Source organism: Rhinolophus hipposideros (genome assembly GCF_964194185.1).
Source record: "Rhinolophus hipposideros genome assembly, chromosome: 7".
Classification (NCBI taxonomy): Eukaryota; Metazoa; Chordata; class Mammalia; order Chiroptera; family Rhinolophidae; genus Rhinolophus; species Rhinolophus hipposideros.
Window position 1 is genome coordinate 80,229,819 of NC_138053.1, and position 24,834 is coordinate 80,254,652.

The 24,834-nt window shown below is 38.9% G+C and overlaps 1 protein-coding gene across 7 annotated transcripts in view; it reads left to right on the plus strand.

Annotated features, from left to right (window-relative positions):
- The window catches only part of DROSHA (drosha ribonuclease III), a 110,748-nt gene that overhangs the window by 66,508 nt on the left and 19,406 nt on the right, over positions 1-24,834 (plus strand). For all 7 annotated transcript variants that reach the window (XM_081054582.1, XM_081054586.1, XM_081054587.1 and 4 more), the window contains 8 exons: positions 70-177; positions 670-808; positions 1,165-1,225; positions 10,128-10,187; positions 11,476-11,575; positions 14,967-15,069; positions 16,994-17,064; positions 23,076-23,120. In XM_081054582.1, coding sequence (XP_080910708.1) covers positions 70-177; positions 670-808; positions 1,165-1,225; positions 10,128-10,187; positions 11,476-11,575; positions 14,967-15,069; positions 16,994-17,064; positions 23,076-23,120 — 687 coding nt within the window. The remainder of the gene's footprint in view (positions 1-69; positions 178-669; positions 809-1,164; positions 1,226-10,127; positions 10,188-11,475; positions 11,576-14,966; positions 15,070-16,993; positions 17,065-23,075; positions 23,121-24,834) is intronic.

Here is a 24,834-nt window from a genome sequence, read left to right on the forward strand (position 1 = left end):
AAATAAATGAAGCATTTTTTTAAAGTTTTTATAGAGTTAACCATATTGAAAACAATTTTTTTTTCTTAGCATGCAATGATGCTACCGGTTTTGACTCATCATATCCGCTACCACCAATGCCTAATGCACCTGGACAAGTTGATAGGATATACTTTCCAAGATCGTTGTCTGTTACAGGTAAGAATTACTCTCCTGTACACTCAGATAATAGCAGGATAGGACTAATTCATCTCAGCAGTTTACAATGAAGCAATGAGGACTCTATTTTGAGGATGTTTAGAAACATAGCTCCTTTATTCTGGTTGCCACGTTCAAACCCGTTTTCTCACCTTTTTTTGAGGCTGTCCCTAAAGAAATAAACTAAACCAAAAATCTGTCTGTCAAAGCTGAGCCCCTTCTTTCACCTTTTCCTTCTTTATGGCTGGCTCTTCTTTCCAGGTGCTGAGTATTGTAATTCTCCTCTAAATGATGTGGATTTTTAGGTTTGCTTTCAGAAGAGGGTTTGGACCAGAGCTCTGGGAGTTTAACAGTAGAAGAGATAAGATGGAAAGATCAGGGCTTAATATTTGACTGGATGCACAGATCTCTTTTTTGTTTCATTTGGGATGATATACAGAGGGTGCTTTTATGTTGAGTTTTAAGACTGAACTTATTTCATTGGAATTTTAGCTGGCCATGACTCACCCGAGTCATCACTTAAATTTTGGAATGAATCCTGATCATGCCAGGAATTCTTTGTCTAACTGTGGAATTCGGCAGCCCAAATATGGAGATAGGAAAGTTCATCATATGCACATGCGGAAAAAAGGTACGTTTGGATTCAGCTGTCATGTTTTGGCCTGTATTCCTGTTAGAAATTAAATCCCCACCGGGAACAGTTCTCTGGTGACTGTTTCATCTTCTCATTCTTTAGAGCTTCCTGACCTATAAGTAATAACATTTACTTTAAGCAGAGCATTATAATAAGGGTGAATGAGTTTTTAGAAAAATTTCTTTCTCCTCTCAAGTGTTTTAAGTGATTGAGTTGATTAAACTTATGGACATGCAGATATTAAACCTTTTAAAGTCACCTTGGGATGAGATAAATAATTTTCTTTCTATATGTCATATTGTGGTCCTAGAATGCTTCTGACAGGACTTACTTGTGTATTTTTCTTTAAATAGGAATTAACACCTTAATAAATATTATGTCACGCCTTGGCCAAGATGACCCAACTCCCTCAAGGTAAAGTAGATTTTTTTATCACAGCTTTATTGAGATATAATTCACATGCCATACAATTCACCCATTTAAAGTATACAGTTCAGTGGTTTTTACTATGTTGATAGTATTGTTCAACTATGATCACTACCTAACTTTAGAATATTTCAGCACCCCCAAAAGAAACCCTGTACCTGTTAATAGTTACTGCCCATTTCCCTCAGTCTGCCCAGCCCTAGGCAACCACCGGTCTACTTTCAATCTTTATGGATTTGTCTATTCTGAATATTTTGTATCAATGTTCCTGGGCTTCTTAGCGTGATGTTTTCAAGATTTATCCATGTTATAGTATGCGTCAGTACTTTATTTCTTTTTAATATTCCATGGTATGGTTGTATCACATTTTATTTTTCCATGTAGCAATTGATGGGCACTTAGGATATTTCTCCTTTTCGGCTTTTATGAATAACGTTGTTATGATTATTTGTGTATAGATTTTTGGGTGGACATATATTTTGATTTTTCTTGGTTATATACCTACATGTAGAATTGTTAGGTCATATGGTAACTCAGTTTAACCTTTGAAGAAACTGCCAGACTGTTTTCCAAAATGGCTACACCATTTTATATTCCTAGCAGCATTAGATAGGGTTTTGATTTTTTCACATTTTTACCAACACCTGTTACCCGTATCTGTCTTTTTGAGTCTAGCTATCATATTGTGTCTGAACTGTTATCTCGTTGTTTTGTTTGAATTTCCCTGATGGCTAATGATTTGAGCATCTTTTTCATGGGCTTAATGGCTCTTTGTTTATCACCTCTGGAGAAATATCTGTTCAGATCCTCTTCCCATTTTTTTTTTTTAAAGATTTTATTGGGGAAGGGGAACAGGACTTTATTGGGGAGCAGTGTGTACTTCCAGGACTTTTTTCCAAGTCAAGTTATTGTCCTTTCAATCTTAGTTGTGGAGGGTGCCGTTCAGCTTCAAGTTGTTGTCCTTTCAGTCTTAGTTGTGGAGGATGCAGCTCAGCTCCAGGTCCAGTTGCCATTGCTAGATGCAGGGGGCACAGCCCACCATCCCTTGTGGGAGTTGAGGAGTTGAACTGACAGCCTTGTGGTTGAGAGCCCACTGGCCCATGTGGGAATCGAACCGGTAGCCTTCAGAGTTAAGAGCACGGAGCTCCAACCGCCTGAGCCACCGGGCTGGCCCCTCCTCTTCCCATTTTTAATTGGGGTATTTTTTATTATTGAGTTACAGTCATTTTTTGTATATTCTAGATGCAAGCCCCTTTTCAGATATATGATTTGCAAAAGTATTTTCTCATTCTAGTGATCTTTTTAGTCTCTAGATGATGTCCTTTAAAGCACAAAAGTTTTGATAAGTCCAATTTATTATTTTGTTGTTTGTGCTTTTGGTGTCATGTCTAAGAAACCTTGCTTTGGGTTTTTCTTAGATGCCCTTTATCAGGTTGAGGAAGTTCTCTCCTATTCCTAGTTTGCTTAATGTTTTTATTATGGAAGTGTTCAATTTTGTCAAATGCTGTTTCTGCATCTATTGAGATGATCATGTGTTTTTTTTTCATTTATTCTACTCACGGTACATTACATTAATTGATTTTTGAGTTTTAAATCACCTGTTTTCCTGGGATACGTTTCACTTGGTCGTGGTGTATATTAGTATAATATATAATAGTCCTTTTCTATGCTGTGAATTCAGTTTGTTAGTGTTGAAGATATTTGTGTCTACATTCATAAAAGATACAATTCTGTACTCTACATTTCCTGGGATGCTTTTGCCCAGTTTCATTATTAAAATAATACTGGCCTTATGTAACGGGTTGGAAAGTTTTATGTTAGTTTTCCTTATTTTATTTCTTGATTTTAAACGATCCCTTCTTATAGTAATATTCTCACTTAAAAAAAAAAAAGGGTTTATTTGAGCCAAACTGACAACGTATGCCAAGGAGCAAGATTTCATATGCTCCCTATGCCTAATATTATCACCTTTGTGTGGCCTTGAACTTTTAAGAATCTGGGAAGGAAGTGGGCTAGGTCTGTGTAAACACATTTACACTCTGGAAAATTGAATGAAAGCAGAATCCCAATGGCCCATGAGGCTGTGTTGATGCTCCCGGGATTATCTTTGTGTGGAACGTACAGTGCGTCGTAGTTTAAAAGACAGTAGAGGAGATTGCTGGAGGGTGGCTCTCTTTTTAAAATGGGGAGCTGAAAACTTGAATAAGTAGGCTTGTCCCTCTTGGGATCCAGCTGTAGATGGATTACAGGTGGGTGGAGCAGGGTTAGAAGGGACAGAGTTGAGAAAGTCGCTGCAGCTGATAACTGGCGTCCACAACCAAGGGAGTGCCCAGCCATGGTTGGCACAGCTCCCTTTTCTACCGTTTTCTTCATATATCACTTTTCTTTTAAAATTGGTTTGCCTTGAGTTGCTCTCTTTTGAGGTTATCATAAACCAAACTGTCTTTCCTCTTCAAGAGGTGAAACGAGGCAGGACGAAACTTTAAAATTCCAGTTTGAAGATATTACACAGTTTTGTAGTTTCTGTGAAAGTCTAAGATCAGAGAAGATCTAATTGCAAGAGGCCCTAATCACATCCTCAGGGATCGTGTGGCTGCGATTTTATGTACCCTGCTGCATTATAATCTCCAGGTGACCGGTTCTGTATTTTAATAAGTGGAACCCTGAGTCCCCTGCAGCCCCTTTCACAAAGCTACACACACCTTAGACACACCCTAAATAATGAAAACACAGGTTAAAATGATCTTTGTCTCATCTTATCCAACAATAGTTGTTGGTATGTAAATTGTCTGATAGCATTGTTCAAACCTTATGCTTTATATTTTCTTTTGCTCTATTACAAAGAGATGGCTTTCTTACCATGACAAAAGGAATGATATTTGAGAAACTGCTCTTTCTGAATTTCCCATTTTGAAAATGATACCACTGACAGAGAATAAACAAATAATCTCTGTTGTCCTTTGAGTTCCGGTCTTTGGTGCTTGTTTGAGAGCCCCTTGCTGTGTCTCTGATCTTTTTTGCTGATGCAGAGTTGACCCAAGTTTCTGTTCAGAAAGAGCCTCCTGGCCTTGGCTGCTGGGTCTGCTGCTGCTCGAATGCCACTGTCTAGTGTTCCCCAGTTGGCACAGCCCTGGAGCTGTACTTAAGCACATACAGATGTAAGTCAGCAGATTTTTGAGTTTGAGGTAGTTTGTGGGTATTTTAGGAGATCCAAATGCAAGTAAAGCAAAGCCCCTTACTCACTAGGATGCCTGACTACCTGGGGTGGGGTAAGAGTGCTATGAACATAAATAGCGTAAGGGAGACTTTGCTAAGTGCTCCAGTGAAGGTCAAAAACAAAATACACACACAAGACTGCTGTGGGTCTAAGGACAGCTCTGGTGGTGGTTTAGGGATTAGAGGTCAGTTTTATTCTGTGCACTTGAATAATTGAGTTCACTCGAAATGATTTGCCCTCTCCTGTTTCTTGGTTTGCTGTTAAGAGATGCATTAGTCTTTGCTCCTTGGAAGTGTTTGTGTATCTTTGAAGCAAACACTATCAAATCACAAGTGTTGGTGGTTAGATGTCCTCCCAAGCAAGCTTGCTCAGAATTCCAGACTTGAGAAAGGAGAGAGCGAGCAAACTCGTTTGTTTGGGATTCTCTTTCTGGCACTAGTGGAAGAGGAGCGAGGCAGCCAGGGGAACCTGGCCGAGAGGCGGGGCTCATGAATGAATTCTTCTCCTTGTCCCCTCCCACCCTGCCCATCCTGCAGTACAGTTAGTGACCACATCTGCTAGTTCCCTTCACACTGCTCCTGCACTCAGTCATCTTGCTGTTTCTGGAGCTTTGGTTGTAGTTTTTAGTGGTAACCTGCTCGAGAGCTTTCTGTGATGTCTTGTTTCCACTGAGTAGAATAAGCTGGAACCTCCCCACCTGGCAGTCCCAGCGTTAAGCAGGGTCATGGTCAGAGCCATCAGCAGAGGTTCAAATGGCTGGTTAGTGTTTTACTTGATCTGATTGGGGATCAGCTAGGATTTGCAAAAAGGCACAGAGACTTAAAATTATTAAATAAAATCCTGTCTGCCTAGCAAAACTACAAAATAATTACCTTTCATGATGGCATCATCTCAAGGGGATATACCACCTATAATTTTAAGAAGTGTTACTGCTTAACCACATAAATTTCAGTTGTATAGTTACTGTATTTTGCCGTGTATAATGCGCTCCCATGCATAATGTATACCCCCTTTTTTGCCCTTTTAGGAAAAAAAGTCTTCCGTTTTGATTTTTTAATTCAAAATTTTATTTGTTACATTTAGGTACTTGGTTTTTGTATTACAGAGGAATTTTAGCATTTATTTTTTAGCATATTATGGTACAAGAAATTTTATGTAACAAATAATTACAAAACACCAGAATAGATACAAAGTACAAGACATTTTATGTACCAGTAACAAATTTACAATGTTTACGCATCATAGAAGGCCAAGAACTCTTCATCGCTGCAGGTTCGTTGTAAGTTCTACAAAGCCAATTATTGTATTCCAGGATATTATTTTGCATATGGATATCATTATTGATTTCTAGAGTTACATTTTTAACTCATAAGCATAAATAACATAATTACAAACATTTATATAGGTACGGAATTAGTCCTATCCATGTATAATGCTTATCCTTGTTTTTCCCTCACAAATTTGGTCAAAAAAGTGTGCATTATATGTTGCAAAATACGGTATATTTAACTCATGCAAATTATAATGAAATGTTACCACAGAAAGGGTCTCTCAAGAATTAGGCATTTGGTGGCATTCAGGTAATCCATGTAATCAATAAGACTTTTAGGAAAGAGGGGCCAGAGACTGTTAATGGAAAAATGAGAGAATCAAGCGCTTTGTTTTGTTATATTTTTTTGATTGGTAAAGTCATTGCTACACAGAATGTATAAGAATCTATTGTATAAGAATCTATTGACAAAGAGACACATATGGACTATTTATTAATGTCTGTGTGTTTAAGCAAATGATCGTTGCAAAGCATTTTTGAAATCAGTCATACACAAGTATTTTGCATTAAAGACAGTAACAGTGTGCGCTGAATATATGTAAATTCCACTGAGTGGACTTACTGACTTCAGTGCTTCAAGTTAAATCCAAAAGATGCCTAATCTGGGATCAAGGGGTCTCAGATTTACTAGCTCCGTGCTCTCACCTTCCCCTCAAGTGTCCAGGTAGGTAGATGTAATGAATAAAAGGAATTCCTGGATGGGTGGAAGCTTCGCCTGAGCTCCAAAGCCCCTTCTAGCTTTACTCTACTAGTCACTGCTTGGGGCTTAGAAGGCAGAGTGGGAAAATTTGTCCAACGCCTCACTCTAGCTGTTACCCTTAGATTTTGCCCAGTTCCAAGATGGTTTTCTGTGGAGTAAATGACATCTTACAGTAAGTACTGCTACAGGGAGACTGTTGTGTTTTATAAAGTGCTTTGAATTCCTCAGACCAAATGTGCTGTGTAAATGTTACAGTTAATCTAGATTTCATAATACTGCTGTTTACTGGGTTCTCAAAACAAATGGGGTGTTTACTGCTCAGTGAACATCTCATCTTGGAGCTTGCTAGTTTTATAATGGGGTGATTAAAGAAAGTATAAACAGTGGAAGGGAGAGCAAAAGGTTTGCTACTGGACTCCCCAAGGACTAGCAGCTCGCTCTGTCCATTTTCCCAGGTGAACCATTGGGTTAGGAATTGTTCAGTATAATAATAAACTCAAGTGGTCGTTCGTCCCCATTTTTGTTTGTGGCTTATTGCCAGGGGTCAGTCACCATGTATATTCAGAAAAACATGCTTGATATGGGCAAATTATTTAATAGATGGCAGACTCACTGTTGAATAAACCTGTGTAGAACAGCGATCTTGTATTTTAGCACACTGAACAGTAGTCTAACTTTGTGGTTATTAAAATCCTAGACATAGTTCTTGTCTCCCTGAAAGTTTATAAAAGAAATTAGAATTTACGCCAGTATGACTTCATTCAAAATTGTTCTTTGACTAGGTGTCTTATTATTCTTTAATAAAGCATAAGACAATCCAAGTATGGTTTAGCTCCACCCTTAGCCCCCTGCCAGGGTTTCTTGCTTTCCACATTAAGTAGATTTTCTTCTATAGTACTTTGAACTGTTGGGAAGAAAGTAATGTCTGTACCACAGACAGTGCATTTTTATTTTACTGGCTTGTCAGCAACAACAGGATTAATTTCTTTTTAAAAACTCACCATTTCTTTCTTTGTTCCTATCCTCTCTCAGGACAATAGCTTATTAAGTTTCATGACAGTAAATTAGGAAGAGGACTTAGGAGTTAACATCGACTTACCGTTAAATTGTGCCTCCTTGATGCTTTCTCCAAGAATGATGAAAGATGCTTTTGGAGTTCTGGTTTATTTGACAGAAAAACAAAAATCACAGTACTGAGTAGCTTTTACGAGAATTAAAAAAAAAAAATAATACAATGTTTTATATTCTACCATGGAACCTTTTAGTTACTCTTAGCTAGTGGATTAGCAACTAAAAAATAACATGCCTTTAAAAATCTAATATATATTTGGTAAGTTAAGTAAAATATGTTTTGGGGCCCAATGCTTATTTTCTTTATTTCTTTGTTTGTTTGTTTTTTGCTAAACTAGTAGATGAATTCTTCACTATAGCCATACATTTTTTTTCCATTTACCATTATCAGCTATTAACTGCTTGCCGGAATGCCTTTTTCACATAAATAAAGGCCATACATTGAAATGAGGGTTCAGAATCACTTCTTTGTTGCTCACATCTTTCCAGTTTCTCCGATTATATTTATTTTTCTTTTAAAATTCCAAAATGTGGAGGGATGGTAAGATAGAAGAATAAACTTATATTTATGAGATAGGTGAAATAATATAAAATTGATCTCAAAATACCACGTAGATGATTTGTTAGCCAAGAGTCATGTAATTTACAAATATTTATTATTTTTTACATATACCAAAACTGTAGGCAGACTCTAAATACGGAAACTAAACTGGCACACACGAAACACACAGCAGTAAAAGATAGTATATAATTTTGTCATAAATTGAGTGATAAATGTGTGAGTCATGTGGGAGTGGAGGTGTGGGTAGTAGGGGTGAGCCAGCATCCCTGAGAGCTCCGGTAGTCGGGGCAGGCCTCCCACCTGTCCTTAACAACAAGCAGGATTTAGGAGAGGAAACATGCAAGGGAGAAGCAATGGTGTGTCTGGTACAGTGCGGAGGTTGGTGAACTTAGAGTTCTGAAATTGCTGTTGAAAGCAGATAAAATGGGTGGGTACAGTAGCACTAGATAAAGAATGGCCTGGAAAGCCAGATAGGTTTAGACTTGATAGCTACTGAAGTTTTTGAGATGATGAGGGTCCATGTCAGAGATACTTAAGGAAGCCCCTGGAGTCAGGGACGCAAGCTCCCGCTCAGGCCCAGGCCTTTCCCTTGCCTTCTTTGCTCAGGTCCCAGGGCTTCCTTTCCTTGCCTTCCTTTCCTTCTCACTGTTGTCACCATTCTTTCTGGTGTCCTGTTAAACAGTCCCCAACCCCCGTATTTTCTCTTTGTGCAGCTAGCCCTGAAGCAAGCACTCAGATCTTTCTGATCTATGACTTAGGCAACTCATTAGGTCTCAGCCTACTCTAACACAGTCAGGTTTGTATCTGTCACGTAAAGAGATTGCCCATCAGTGGCCTCAGCTATTTCTTCTCATCGTACTTGTATCTATTTCTTTCTTGAAACATGTTCTCTTTGGCTAGAGGATAACACTGGCCTCCTTTCCTCCTACCTCTCTGGTCAGTCCTTCCCTTTTGGGGGCTTCCCTTCTGCTTGACCTCAGCCGTGACCTCCCCTGGGCTCCATCCTGGGACTCCTTTTCTCTAGTTTCATTCTTTCCCTAAGTAGTGTCACCCAGGTCTGTTGCCTGAAATCCTGTCTAAACATGGACCTCTCCTAAAGATTTATTACCGACTTTGTCCTTGCCCATGAACACTGGATTAATATATCTCTTCATTTGGATGTTTTATAGACATTTCAGGTTAATATGTTTAAAATGCAACTATTGCTTCTCTTCAAACCTGTTTCACTTGGGGTCTTCCCTTGCGGTAAATAGCACCGCTTTTCACCCAGCTACTGAAGCCAAAATGTAGGTATTGACCTTTATTCTTTACTTTTGCTTAGCTTCCAAATCCCAACTATCATAGAGTCAGGGAGAGGCTAACAGTTCACCAGACCTTGAAGGATGAGTAGGTATTCAGTGTGGTTCCGTGCACAGGGGAGAGTGGAAAACTCCAGGGCAGCAGAGGCACTGACTGTTTGGGCGGGTGCCGTTTTTAGAGAGTAGGCGGTGTTGAAACAGGAGTCTGGTGTGCAGGTGGGAGAGTATAACATAATGGGACTGAAAAGGTAGCGTAGGCCTGTTTTGAACGACTTTTGATGCCAGGCTAAGTTTAGAGTTTGAGCACTCAATGGGAAACTGTCCTTAGACCATTGTACCAAAACTGATTCTTCAGTGTTTGGTTCTAACTCTCACTGGAACATATTCTCCTTTCTCTTGTCTACCTGACAACAATGTAGAAGGATTCACAGTTGTTAGGGTCCTATCTCCTTCTTTAAATCTGATTCCCAGGGCAAGGAAGCCCCTAGGGCAGAGAGCCTGAACAACATGGTCTGAGGGAACACCTCCTCCCTTTCCCATGAGGCGGCCCCAGACCTCTGGCTAAGATGGCGACCATTGCTCTTGATTACGAGAAATAAGCAGGGTGTTTTGATTGCTGAAAGAGCTAACCCTCACGTGCCCTTTCTTTGAGGGGAGAGAAACAGAATGTAAATGCGTGCTATTTTAAGCAATCTTTTAAATTTTCCTGTAGGATTAATCACAATGAACGGTTGGAGTTCCTGGGAGATGCTGTTGTTGAATTCCTAACCAGGTAAGGAGGCTTTCCTACTGTCCCCAGTGGTTACATTTTATAGGTAACATGTTTAATACACTACCTTCTTTGTATTTAGCTAAATAAGTCATTGGAACATCTGTATTTTGTCTTTGCTGTGGAGCTTAAAAGCTACACGTCTGTGGCTCTTGCCCCGATAACTTGCATTCACTGATGCTGTAATGAGCAGGATTACAAGATGGAAGGCTGGTGTCTCTGTCAAGTTTATGTTCAAGTTGCTAGAGCCGCAAGAGATCAGCTTGCCTTGGTCTACATCCTTCAGAGCTTATATTCAATTTGTAAAGAAAGGGATGATATTTTAAAATGTCATTTCATTTTCTAGGATTTGTCTTTGATCCCTTTCTCACTGTTTCTGATCTCAAGGGAAGTAAAGCTTACAAGTAATTTTAATGACGAGATTTTGTGTGTGTGTGTGTGTGTGTGTGTGTGTGTGTTAGGGTCCTTAATTTGGAGGTAGGGGGAGGAAAGTGCGTTTTGCTTTTCCATACTCACATAATTTCTCTTTTAAAGGGAGAGAACACAAGCTTTTCTTGGAACTATCTTGAACTATTTTTATTCTCTTTAGTCATATCTTTTTCCCAAGAAGGACATTATGAGCCAAAGGGGCAGTGCTCTAAGTCTGCTCTTCCTGGAAAGAATCGGACTCAACAAGCCTAGTGGATCTTAAAAGCTGGTGTGACATTTGGGAGACACCAGGGGCCGCTGTGTCTCATAGTAGTGTTCCACTGTGGCCTTCCCAGTTCCCGCACTATTCTAATCAGCCCCTTTAGGCTTGTTCTTACAGCACAGCCAGCCACACACGCCACTCTCGGTTCTCTTCCTGTCCCTCTGTACCTGTGAAGAGCATGTCTCCACTGCTGCCCTGCTTGGGGCTTCCCAGGCTCCTCTCCAGGGGCCACTCATAGTCCAACCCAAGAAAAAGTATTTGTTTCCAGGCCGAGTTTGAGAGTATTGGATAGGTTTGCTCTTAGCAGTGTGTGACAGTTTGTTCGGGGTTTTGTGTCGTCAGATTTCAGAGAAACCTTTGAATAGAAATAAATGTGAAAGTATTAGTGACTGGTGCTGTTTTCGGTTTTAGTACATTCAGCTACACTGTGCTTTCTCTTTAATTTTCATAGACTTTTAGTCATACCCTTCAGTTTAGTTTAATTCAGATGGTATCCATTGCGCAGATCTTTTGTGCTGGCCCATTCTTGTGCCTCAGAACCAGAGACAGGATGTTGTGATGCATATTTATTTATGTGCTTTTTTTGTTTTTGTTTTGCAGTGTCCATTTGTACTATTTGTTTCCTAGTCTGGAAGAAGGAGGATTAGCGACCTATCGGACTGCCATTGTTCAGAATCAACACCTTGCCATGCTGGCAAAGGTATGTCAACCATCTGAAGCCCGGGTAGTGAAATCTGACATTCTCTGTTCAGTCCACGCATAATTTTGCTTTTGAATAAGTAACTCTTTAGCGTGTATTAAGGGTTTAATATTTGTAGACCAGGAAGGATTTTTTTGTTTGGGTTTTAAGGATTGAGCCTTATTAGTTCAGTTACTTTGTGAGTTTCACCAGCAGCCAGTGAGCTCCATGGTGAAGTCACTTGATAACAGAAGGGGAAAAATTTGGCAGATGTGCATGAACAGAGTTTACCATTCCCAGAAAAGGAACATGAGAGTGGAGCAAAAGAAATGAAAAATTTTTATATTTCCCCCTTGTGTCATATTTCTGTATTACATTTGTTTTTAACTTGCTTTAACAAGCAGAATTATAACTTTGAATAGAATACTCCAGGCCATTTATATCCATAGGGGATACTTTACAGATCTTCGAGAATCCCCCTAAGTCACAAATGCCATTAATTAAGATTCAGGGTTTCGGCTGTCCAGCTAGCTACCTTGGCTTAGCTGAGTGACTAACGGAACCTTTTCTCGATTTTGATTCAGGTAAGCATTTTACTTACCTTATCTCATTTGATATTCCTGTCTCTGTGAGGTGTCGTATTATAGTGAATCATAACAGACAGAACACGGGCACTTGCTCTGGCCCTCAGGATTCCAGTGCACACCTCTCCTCTTACAAACAGTGGGGCCGGGGACAAATCGGTGTTCTCTTCTCTAAGCCTCTGCTTTCTCATCTCTGAAACGGAGATGGCTCTTGCACCTTCCACACAGAGTGGTTGTGAGATCTAATGACATTATCATTTGAATTTTAATGATTTATGCAGGGCCTGGCACAAAGCCTGTTCATCTCGGTAATCACCCAAACATGTAAATGAATTAGTAAGAGGTAGTTGTTTTTATTGCTGCTGCCACTATTCTCATTATAAATCATTACATTTTACAGACCTGCAGGTTTATTCAAAAGCAGAGGGAACCGTGGCTCTTAAATCCCCAAACACTGATGATCCACTGAAAAAGCTTTTGTGTTTTCCTTGATTTTTGCCTTAAGTAATTTTAATTGTTATTTTCATTTTGATATAAATGTTGGAATTTGATAGAAATCACTAGATGTAACCCATTCTACTTTTATGGCTGACTTCTTAATTTGATTTTGTCAAGGCATCAATTACATCCATCCTGTGGTTTTTGTGGTAGCAAGAGGGCATCGTTTTATTTTATATAGCAGGCAGCAGCATCACAATTACAGTGGGTAGGCTCCGACCCAGCTTTGGTGGCATTTGAGAATGGAAATAGTGATGCTTAATGAAAAACTATAGGCTACAGGTTTGCTAACTTGGTTTTAGGAGCCTCACAGTGAGTAAAATTCCACAACTCCATGTACGTGTAAAACTGCTTCTGTGTTCAGCTGATTAAGTGTAAAGCTGCTTCCCAATAGTCCACATAGATGTCCACTGGAAGTATATGTTAGTAAATAGATCATCGCCCCCCATGATTTCTTTTCACTTAGATATAATGGAATTGCATAATTAGTTTTCAAACAGTTTTAGGGAGGATATTTACAAAGTGTGGGAAATTTCCATAGCTGAAAACAGAAGCTCTTATGTAACAAATAGGGTGCTCTACAAAGCCATGAATGATGAGGGGAGTGGCCAGTTTCTCCCTTCAGGGATTTTCATATGATCTTCTTCTACCTCAAGCCCCACCATCCCCAGAGCACTCAGCACCCGTCTGTTCCAGCAGAAGGCAGTGGCAGTCTTGCCTGTCTTCTGTCTGGAACTGTGCTTCTTCACCATGTGGAAGCGGTGGCTTGATGGACGCTTGCTGACCCCTTTGAGAATTTAGTGAAAGCTCTAGGTCAGCTCTTCAGACAAATGAACATTTTATTTTAACACATGCACAGTTGAACATCAGTTTCCTTTTTAGAAGTTCCACTAATGCATACATGGAAAAATGATATAGAGCAGGGCTTATGAGAAGTTGGAAAATTCATAGCATTCCAGAATAGTTGTTTATGATGTAAAATGTGGCTTGCAGTTTGCTCTCAAGCAGGGCTCCAGAGAGCACAAACAATTGGATTTTCCCAGTGAAGTTGTGAAACAAATGAAATTTACATATTCTAGTATAAACTCTTGCACTTGGGGATCAATTTTTTAAAAGGTGTTTTCTGCTGTTGGATTTGTGGTAGTCAAAACTCTCATTTGAGTATATTTTATATATGCATGAATTCCTAGCAATACAAAATACTGATAGCATACGTGTCTTGTTTTTGTTGTCTGTCTTTTTCCAATATAAATGGATATGAATATTTTTAATAAATGTACCAAGATGCACAAAATCTGAGTATCTTTTCTCTGAGGACTTAAGAGACTCATATTGTCCTAGGTTGTTCATTGACTTGTCTTCTTCCATATCACATGGCATGTTATTGCTTAGTAGTATTTATTGAATTGAATTACATGGTGATGGGAACAGATTTAGTGTATGCTTATGCAATGTTGTATCTTTCTCCTTTATGGAAAGAATTATGATTTCTATTTATTCAGTCTCAGGAGTTTTATTTTAAAAGCTCATTCTGTGTCTAGTTCTAAAAGGACTTGAATTGATTTGTATATTATAATACAGTAAGATAAGAAATAAGTAGGTACTGAACTCAAAGAGAAAATATGGGTAAGACAGTAAAATGGAGCTAGAAGTAAAGTTAGTATTCACAGATGTATTCATAAGTCCTACATGATTTCTATCATTGGGCCACAGATTTGGCTCTACACTTTTCTGAGCCCAAATAGAAAAGGCAACATAATTCATTACAAACAATATTCCCAGAACCCTTAAAATAAATCCAGCCCATTGCTGAGAAGACCTCACTGAGCCTTCAGGAGGCTGAGTGTGGAGACCTCATAGAGGGGACACAAGTGCAAATATATAGGGACTCCCAAATCCTTACCCAATTAACAAAAAAGATGTAGAGATATAAGGCATTTTGAAATCTTCTGTGGGTCTGCATTTACTCTGCCACAGAAAGCTCTATTCTGTGTGGTACCAGCATCGACAGTACTACAGAACTCTGGAATCAAAGAGGTTATCTTGGAGTTGGGTTTGTGTTCTCCTAGGCATATTGGGTGATCCCAAGGGCCTTTTAGCAGCCTATTCCAGCTTAGGCTAGTGCTTGGTCCGAATTGGAATAGTTCGTAGAAGCCTGCTTGGGGAAAAATCGAGGTTTGTCAGAGCTGAACCATATGAAAGGATTCCTGATGAATGGTAGACTGCACTGTCCTGATACGACAGAGGCTAGTTAACACTTTAGGAGATGGTGAGTTATTAAAGTCACGATTTTGCCAAATTCTTTCTTTCTGTTGTTTTGAATTTTGTAGAAACTTGAACTGGATCGATTTATGCTTTATGCCCATGGACCTGACCTTTGTAGAGAATCAGACCTTCGACATGCAATGGCTAATTGTTTTGAAGCATTAATAGGTAATTTCTCTTTTTATAATTGAGTCTCTTACATGTCTAAATTGTCTGGAGAGCACCTAAAATTCAGTGTGGAGACTTGGGGCAGAGTGACTTGTTCCCAGAGCACATGAGGAAAGTAGAATTAGACCCACCTCCTTGCACTGTAGTTATTTTAGTTCCTCAGGGCAGCAGTCATGGTCTCACATTCATGGTGCCTGAAGTGGCATCTGATGTCATATACATGCTTAGTTATGTATACTGAATCGAATTAAGTGATTAATACGGAGATGGGTTATTTACATATTTCATTCAGGATCACATCCATAAATAAACAGCAACTCCGTAGCTGGTAAAGCCCTAATATTGTTTTTGATCACATTTTAAACAATTCACAAGATTTGCTGATTTTGACGTCTTGAAAACACTGCATTTTTAAAATCCCAAGCTTCAGCCTGTATAGCTATTGTTTATTCTCTTGAAGCAGGAGTGATGCAGGCACTTTACTCCCTTAGTTTGTTTTTTACTGTAACCAGAGTACAGTTAGCTTTGGTACAGGAAAGTTATGAAGAGTTAATTAGCTGGTGATTGCAAGTATGCTTTACAATGAAATGTTACAGTAGATTGACAATTCCTTGATTTTTTTTTTTTTTTTAGGTGAACGATTGAGTACATTTTAGTTTTCAAAGGCCTTTGTACTTCCTTATCAATTTTGCCCTCTTCCTTTGAAAATGAATATAAAAGCTTCCCATTATAGTTTTATGCTGATGATGGTAGCAAGAAAATGTTTAATAATTATCCAGTCTTTTCACAGCTATGTCTCTTTTGCACAAACATCTTATTTTCAGAGAGTTTGTCACATGGAATTGTGTGCTCTGTACACATAATATTTTTGACAGTTCGTTTTAATTTGGCTCCAGAGGCAGGTAGATACGATTTCTTTCCCTTTTGCGTCGTTTATGAGCTCTGCATCTTCGCCAAGTTACTGACTCTCTGTTTTCCTATCTATGACATGGAGATAGTATTACTGACCTTACAGAGTTGCTTTAAGGACCTTAATATCCAATCCTGGCAGCATCCAATCCAGAGCAAAGTTTCATTTTCTTAACCGCCTCCAGATCGACTACTATGCACCCAAATCCTGTAAATCTTTTCTAAAAGCCTCTTACTGAGGTGCCTATGAAAGTGAAGATAAGAATGTGCAAATGATTTGCACGGTGCCTAGGGTATAAATGGCTCCCAAATCACTACGTCTATTACTGCTATTATTATTATTACAATGATAAATAATAAATATAGTCATCGAAATCCCTGTGACTAAATGTCTTAATATTTTACATGGAAAATAGCCTTTCTCAAGACAGATATAAAGATATGATTTCAAGACTCTATGACTAACTACCCTTCTCCAAAGTTATTTGATACGCAATTAAAATGTTGCTACAGTACTTACTGTTTATAATTAATGGTAAATGTGCGTCGTGCTTAATGATTTGAAAAGTTTTTAAAAATAATTACTTCAAATTAAAGGTAAAGGTTGTCCTGATTTTTATTTGCAGAAGCCTTCATTGATCTGAACTCAGATTTTATCTATGGTCTGAAACGTAAACTATATAGAAAATAAAACATAACATTTCACTTTTGTAAAGTCAAATATTTGTGCATAGTAAGGTTTATACACATACCTTTCACAATAGTTCATATTTGGCCTCTTGTACTTAACAGTTTATTAGGTTTAGATTTTAGTAAATTGAATTTTTTATTTCAGTCTCATTTATAACACAAAGAATAGCTAAACAAGGGAAAAAACTACCTTTAAGACAATTGCTTTGGGCTTGCTAGTTATTTCTGTGAGTGGGTTCTGGCTTGCCTTTTTGCTTTTTATAGAGATATGTAATTTTCTCTGAATATTAATGCAGGCTTCCTTTGGCCATTCTCTTTTATCTAGGAGCTGTTTACTTGGAGGGAAGCCTGGAAGAAGCCAAACAATTATTTGGACGCTTACTCTTTAATGATCCGGTATTTATTTCGACTCATTTGGTTTTTCTCAGTTACATATCATTACAGAAGCCTTTATGTCAATTAGTCTTTGTGTTTTAAACAAAGTGTAGGAGAAGCAAGTACATCAAAACTAGCGTATTCAACTCTGTTGCAGGTGGGAGGGGTCTGTGGACATCGACAATAGGAGTCTGTCTTCTACCTGAAACCCTGTCTTTCCACACAGTCACTTATAAATGAAATATGAATAAATAGAGGCGGACTTTGCTTTATTTTGAAGTGTGAAGTTAATTATGACTTTCTGTTTTATAATCGTTGGGTACCTACTCCATGTAGGCTTAGTTGAAGCTCTAGCCTTTTGGCTTTTCTGATTATAATTTGTTTCTATGTAAATTATGTAGACTAGATAAATGTATATTTGTTTTAGAAAGTCAGTTCATAGGGAGTTTCTGATAGGGTTATGAATAAAGACTATGGGAGGTACTTTTTTTTTTAAAGCAAATTATAGTTTAAGAAAAAATGATGGATTCTGAAATAGTTTCTGTTGTTACGAAAGTATTAAGCTATGAAAATAGCTAGAGCTACCTTTTGAATCCTGCATGTAATAGAACATACTGGAAGCTTTTTGTACCAAAACAAGTCAATTTAACATTTAAAGGGAGAGGCAGCTCTGTATTCTAAATTGAAATGTCATTATAATTGAATGAAATAGCCCTCATGGAGCAATAGAGAACATAGGAAGCCAGTGTTTTAAGCTTTTGTGCAACCTTCAGCTTAAGTGGCTGTCAGATGTTATTACTGTATTACTTAGGATAGTTAAAAAAAAAAAGAATCAATAGTTTTGAAAAATGGGACCTGGAAGATGTTTACATTTGAGGATTTGATTTTTTTAATCTGTTTTTATAGAGATATGTGATGATTTTATATGTCTGAATTTCCTCTTGATGGGAAAATTATCTACAGATGTTCCATGCCCCCATTTTGTCCTACATCTATAAACAAGTGTGCATCTTGATTTGTATCTGTAGCAGATGGCATGTATTTTAAATCCTTTTCTCAAATCTTAAAATATCTTTGTTCTGGTCTTTATCTTTTGTTGACAATTTCAGCAATCTCTTTACTATGTTTCCTCCCTCCAGTCTTGCCTCTGTGTGCCCCTCACCCCTTCCATGCCTCCCCCACCCTCACCTACTCCCTGCCGCTTTCTCCCATCTTATCTGCACTCCCCATCCACTCCATCCTGTTTTCCTGAATTACATTCAGCTTTACACCTTGTGTTCTTAATTGCGTCAGTTTTTGTTTAGATTCTTTTCTCTCTTTAAACTGCTTCCTTCCCACTTGTCTACTTAGCAAGCTTATCTTCTATTTCCAGTACCGAGTGCAATGCTGGCATGTGCAGTGTTTAATAAATATTTGTTAAAGGAATGGAATGAATAAATGGCTAGATGAAAAAGCAGAGTGTGAACATTATCTTACACATAGCACAGAGGAGATTCAGAAGTCGTTTTAGTCTGCCTTTTATGAAGCGGAACAGGGCTTAGTAATACCATATTTTGCCGAAAATAAGACCTGTTTGGATCATCAGTGCTAATACGTCTTTTGGAGCAAAAATTAATATAAGACCCAGTATAATATAATATAATATAATATATAATATAATAAGACCTGGTCTTATAGTGAAATAACTAACTCATTTGATATCTGCATATTGGTTTACAGCTATTAATTGTAGTATGTGAAAGATGTTGGCGAACCTTTTTACCTTTTTATTGAGTAATGGTATTGTGAAAGTCTAATCAGCCAAAGACAGCCAGGGATGAATTTGTAGGCTGACTGTCAGAATTACTGGGTCCACGCAGTGAGGGAGGGCACCCACAAGAGGGAGGTGGGCATCCTTTCTGAGGCCTGAGCTGGTGCTGACCGTTGCTGAGGGCCCGGGAAGCACGGATCAGTTCTTGGTTGGTTGCCTCGTCTGAGGCCGGATTAGAAGAAGCAAGGGATTAATTTGGAATTGGGTGCTGTCAGGAGCCAAGGGCAGTTTAGCAATTGAGTGTCCCTAGTAATCTTTATTCATGGGGTAAGACCTGGCAAAGCCGGTCCGAGGACAAACCTGGTAGGAAAGCAGTTGTCCTTCAGAGAGGGCTCGTCTGGCATTTTACAGCTGCTGTCAGATTGTGAGGGAAACATGGTTCCCTGTTAACTTTGCGACTGGCTGTATCTGTGTTATCTTTCCAGCCCTGTTACAGCGGGCCTGCTTTTCCTTTCTCATTCGGAACTAATTTTTACTCTTTCATTCCCAGTTTTTGTCAATTCCGTTTTCAGGTTTGTGTAACCCTTCACGGTTTACCCAGTACATTCAGAGCCATTGTTTCAATTTGATACTCCCAATAGCTCACTTACAAAGATGGGGAGTGATTACTGTGTAGAGAAGAAAGATAGGCAGTGATTCATGCCCCCATCTTTTTTTTTTTTTTTTTTTTTTTTTGTTTTTACACATTGGTCCATGTACCTAGAAATCGGAAAAAGTGTCTTTTTAAATTTCTGCTGGGTAGATTCTTTGGCTGTTCCATAGACACCTGATTTCCTCGGGTTTAGTATTTGAATTCATCATCTTAGCCCCGAAACATACTTCTCTATTTTTATGATCTAAACCTTAGGATCTTCTTTTGTCCTTAAGCTTATTTTCTCCCTGTATCCATTCAGTTGTAAACTCCTATCAGTTCTGTCCGTAATCTCTCTTGAATTGGTTCACTCTTGGCCATCCTACTGCTTTAATGTTTGCCCTCCTCATCCTCACTTGAAATATTTAACTGGTTGTCATTCGCCACCATGCCAGTCTGTCGTTCATACTGCATTTAGTGTTGTGTTCTTTTTAATGTACTGATTTGATTATGGTCTTTCTGGCTTAAAATCTTTGATTTCTTCACTGATGGCCAAAGTCTGTTCAACACAACACAGCAGTTAACAGTTTTCATAATCTGACTCCTACCTATTTTTTCAGTTTCCTATCTTTTTACTCCCTCTTTGTACTATTGTCATGCAAGGTGTCACGCAGGGTCTCTGGTCCCACTCCCCACATAAGAACGCAAGACATGGTGAGGCCAAAAAGGAACACCCATGGAGCCATAGATAAAGGAGTCACACCACTATATTCTCACTGGCAGTTGGGTTGGAGACACAGGAGGCAGGAGCCACACGATCCGCAACCCAGCTGTCTGCTTCTCTGCCAACCCACCTCACTTGTTAGCTGCAATCCGCCGTGCTAACTGCAGTCCGCGCTTGCTAGCTCAGCCACCACCTTCTTGCCAGCCCCCATTTTCCTACTAGCGTAGCCACGGCAGTTATATTAGTGGCCAATGGCTAAATGGTTACAGCTGACGGCCAACTAGCCACAGCTGATGGCCATCTACTACCCGAGTGAGCCCCGTTCCATGTGAGGGAGAGAGCCTGGAAACTGCACTCCTGGCTCTGTCCCCACAACTATTCTAAGAATTACCTTTTTTAACTTACACATGTTTTAAAGAACACATTATGTTCACAGCAAAACTGAGAGGAAGGTACCGAAATTTCCCCTACATCCTTTGCCGCACACATGCAGGGCCTCCCACGTTTTATCAACATCCCCACCAGAGTGGTACATGTTATAATCAGTGAACATTGACACACATAATCACGCGAAGTCCATAGTGTACTGTAGGGGTCACTCTTGGTGTGCGTCCTATGGAGTGGACAGCTGTGTCATGACATGTGTGTGTCATTATAGCATACAGAGTATTTTCACTGCCCTGACATCCTCTGCGCTATGCCTGTTTGGAGCTAAGCATTTGCACCTGTGTACTTGAGACATCTTATTTGTGTATTCATGGTGTCCTGGTTTTAATTCCCTCCCTCTGCTGATTTACTTAATTCCTCATGTTCTTCTGGATACATCTGAAGAGTCACCTCCTCTTTGAAGCTTTATCTGACACCCCCAGGCAGCGTTTCCCTACCACTTAGTACATATTGCTATTGCAGAATTTCAGAGTTGATTAAATTATACTTATTTACCTTTATTCTTCACCACTAGGCTTCTTTGAGGACAGAGATAATGTCTCATTTATCTTAGTAAGCTAATACATAACAGGTGCTCAATAAAAAAATATGCTGCATGAGCAAATGTCCCAATAGTCAGTGATTGTTTTCCAGAAGAACAAACTGAAGGTGGAGGCTTTGCCTAAGGTACTTAAGTTAGTAAAAGGTAGAACTGGAATTCCAGGCCAGCTCTTTTCCAGGAATTTTTCTCTGCCACCAAGGTGCAGCAGAAACTTACTTCCTTGTACAGGGTAGATTAAAGGAACTGGACACAGTTGAAGTAGTCTAGTTGTGACGTGTTAAGCTGTTACACCAAGATGGGTGGCAGCCGACATCAAAGGAGAAATCACAGTGTTTCTGAATGTAAAACACATAGGAGAAAGGAGAAAGATTGGAGTTGGTGGGAAGAAATAGCTGTTTGTCATTACTGTTAATATCATTATTGATAATAGCATTTTCTGTGTGCCAGCACTGGCTCTGGTGCTTTGAGTACATGGCTCATTGAGGCATCAGAGAACACTTGGCAGTAGGTAGTGTAATTATCTTTGTCTTATGCTTGAGGAAAGGGAGGCTGAGAGAGGTTATGTAACTTGCCAACATGGAATCAGGATTAAAGCCAGGCTGCCTGACTCAGAGCCTGCAGTCTTCTCTAACGCCATACTCCTTCATGTAAAGGTGAAACGTTATTATTTGGTCATTTGGGTGTGAGGTAAAAGATACTCCTTAAGGCACATATTGTTAAGGACTTATAGCTTGGATGAGAGGTCAAAACTATAGCAGAGCTGAACGAGTCACCTAAACTTAGGTTGTAGTTCAAGTAGCGGGAATGGAGGAGCTCTCCAGAGGAGCAGGAAATGAGGAGGCCAGGCGCGAGGCTGAAGTCTGGGAAATGTCCATTTGGATGGAGGAAGAGGACAACAAGTATCGAGAGAACAGGAGGAAGTCGTAAGCAGGGAGTGACAGTCAGTTGTAATTTATGCCACAGACAATTCAAGGGAAAGGTTATCGGTTAAGAGAAGTCCTTTAATATGCCTTAAAAAAAAACACCAGTTTGATAGTTACGCATGTTTTTTAAATATTGGCAAAAATACCCCCAAAAAATCCCTAAGTGTCTTTAATTAAGAAGTTAGTTGTACAGAATATCAGGTTTTTTATTTTACTTTGTCATCATGTGTATCACCGTGGTAATACATTTTCCTATACCTCTTCCCACTCCCAAATAAAAAGAAATACTTTCCCCGCTTTTTAAAATCTTTCATTGTTTATTTCAAAAACCTGACATAAAGGCCAGAAAGTAGATTCACTCAGAGGCTCCCTAGAGTCTAAAATTGAAGGAAAACCGCTTTACTCCTGAAGAAGGTCTAATTATAGCTGCCTCTAGATTTAACTCAGTGGATAAAATAATTCACTGGGCTTCTTCATAAAGTTCACTCATTCCCATAAGTCAGGTAAACATTTGCAGCAGTGACCCATAGTGCAAGTGTGATCTTACAGAGTTAAGAGCTTAGGAACTAGTGCTGGGATGTTTTCTACTCCGTCTGAAAACAGCTCATATGAACAAGTACCTGAAATAGAGGACATTTGAGATGAGTTTTAATTACAAAAGGCACAGCTGATGCACATTTCTGGGGAATGGTAAACTGCAAAATATGATTAAAACTAGCTTAACCTGGTGTGTTAGGTTACGCAATCTGTAACTTAGTTTGAAAAGATGTCTTTGACTTCCGGGGGTAGAGGTGACTCTGTTCCTCCCCAGCTTAATAGGCTAATTAGAGTCACTATAGGAAGTTTGAGTGGTGAGTACACTTAAAAAAAAGTTAGTTGCTAGCGCTATTGAATTTGTAATAAGTGGAGTCAGCATCTGAAATAGTTCAGTATTTTAAATAATGGCATTTTATTTAGTACTCTAGAGTGTGTTAAATGGCTCCCTTGAGCATTAAAGACATTACTCCATTTTCCAGGACCTGCGCGAAGTCTGGCTCAATTATCCTCTCCACCCACTCCAGGTAAGTGTGGCCTCTGGTCTGCAGCGAGCTTTATAATTCTGGGTATTTGTCTTCCTTTAGTTTGTCTCGTTTTCCCTTGTGCTCTTATCCTTAGATTCTCTTCCGTGGCACTATGACTTTAAGGTGGGGTGTCAGAACTGGAAAACTTTGGAACAAATAGTTACCATGTTTTCCTGAAAATAAAACCTAGCCGGACAATCAACTCTAGAGCATCTTTGGGAGCAAAAATTAATATAAGACCTGGTCTTATTTTACTATAATATAAGACCGGGTATAATATAATGTAATATAATGTATAATATTATTAATATAAAATAAAATAAAATAATATAATATAATATACTGAGTCTTGTATTAATTTTTACTCCAAAAGATTCATTAGAGCTGATGGTCCGGCTAGGTCTTATTTTCGGGGAAACACAGTAAATGATTCCATGCGTTGCATTTGTGTGGCCTTGGATAAGGAAGCATTGGGATGCATCTTTGCCTTACAAGGCAGGAAGACCTACTTGTGTGGTTGTGGTTTGTTCCACACCCTCTCTCCCACCTCATCCCCTCAAAAAGTGATATTCAAAGCTTCTGTTGACTCCAGTATGTCTACATGCTTACTATTATAGCAAAAATAATATGGAAGCAAGTCTGGGCTTATTCCAAAGTAGAACTAATACTAAATTAACATTGCTAAATTGTAACCTAATTTGGATCTTAGAAATTGAAGGCTTTGGCTCAGATTGCGTAAAACATTCTAAATTAAAATTTCGTGTGATAACTTCTTATTCAAGATTTTGGAATTTTAAGGATCTACATGTGACGTCTTTTTCCTCAGTTGGTTTAAAAATTCTTACTATTGTTTGCTTTTGTTTCTATTTTACTTTGGAGATATACATATATACACATATATATGAGTATACACTCACATGTACTCATATGTATACTCATACTTACATATCGCTATATATGCAGGTATGTATATTATATATATATAATAAGAATAGTCACCAGTGACTGAACTCTCTCACGAGAGGCTTTACAGTAATAAATGGCATTGATTCAAAGTACTTGACAAATATTTTATTAATAGGAAATTGACCAAAGTTGTGGAAGATGTTCATTTTAGTTACCCTTTAGATATTTGTTCTTTGCCAGTTGTTAGAGGCTCATTGTTATGGGAGCACCTTCCTAGTGGTATAATCATCTCCATGGTAAACTAAATGCAGTTTAATGATGCTCATTTGCCAAAATAGGTTGGTCCCTAGAAGACACACAGCGGTCAAGTTACTTTATGCAGTTGTTCTCAAATGGCAGTGTCAGACCAGTAGCATCTACGTCACCTGGTAACTTACCAGAAAGGCCAGTTCTCGGTCCTTACTCCAGACGTTCTGAATGAGAAACTATGTGGGGTAGGGCCTGGCCATGTGCATTTAACAGGCCCTGCAAGGGTTCTGATGAACAAGGAATTTTGAAAACCATTGCGTTACATTGCGTATACCAGCAGTTCTTCAACTTATCTCTTCCTTGGAGAGTTAGTATACTTGGGATTTTGAACTATCTGTGTACAGTATTTGGTATTGAAATTTGGTAGAAGATTGGAAAACATTATTTGAATCTTCTTTAAATATTAGGTTTGTTTGCCATTCAAAGGGATGAGAAAGAAGCTTCCACGTTTTATTGGCATTTCAGAAATTTCCGCTCAAGAGAGAAGGAATTTACAAAA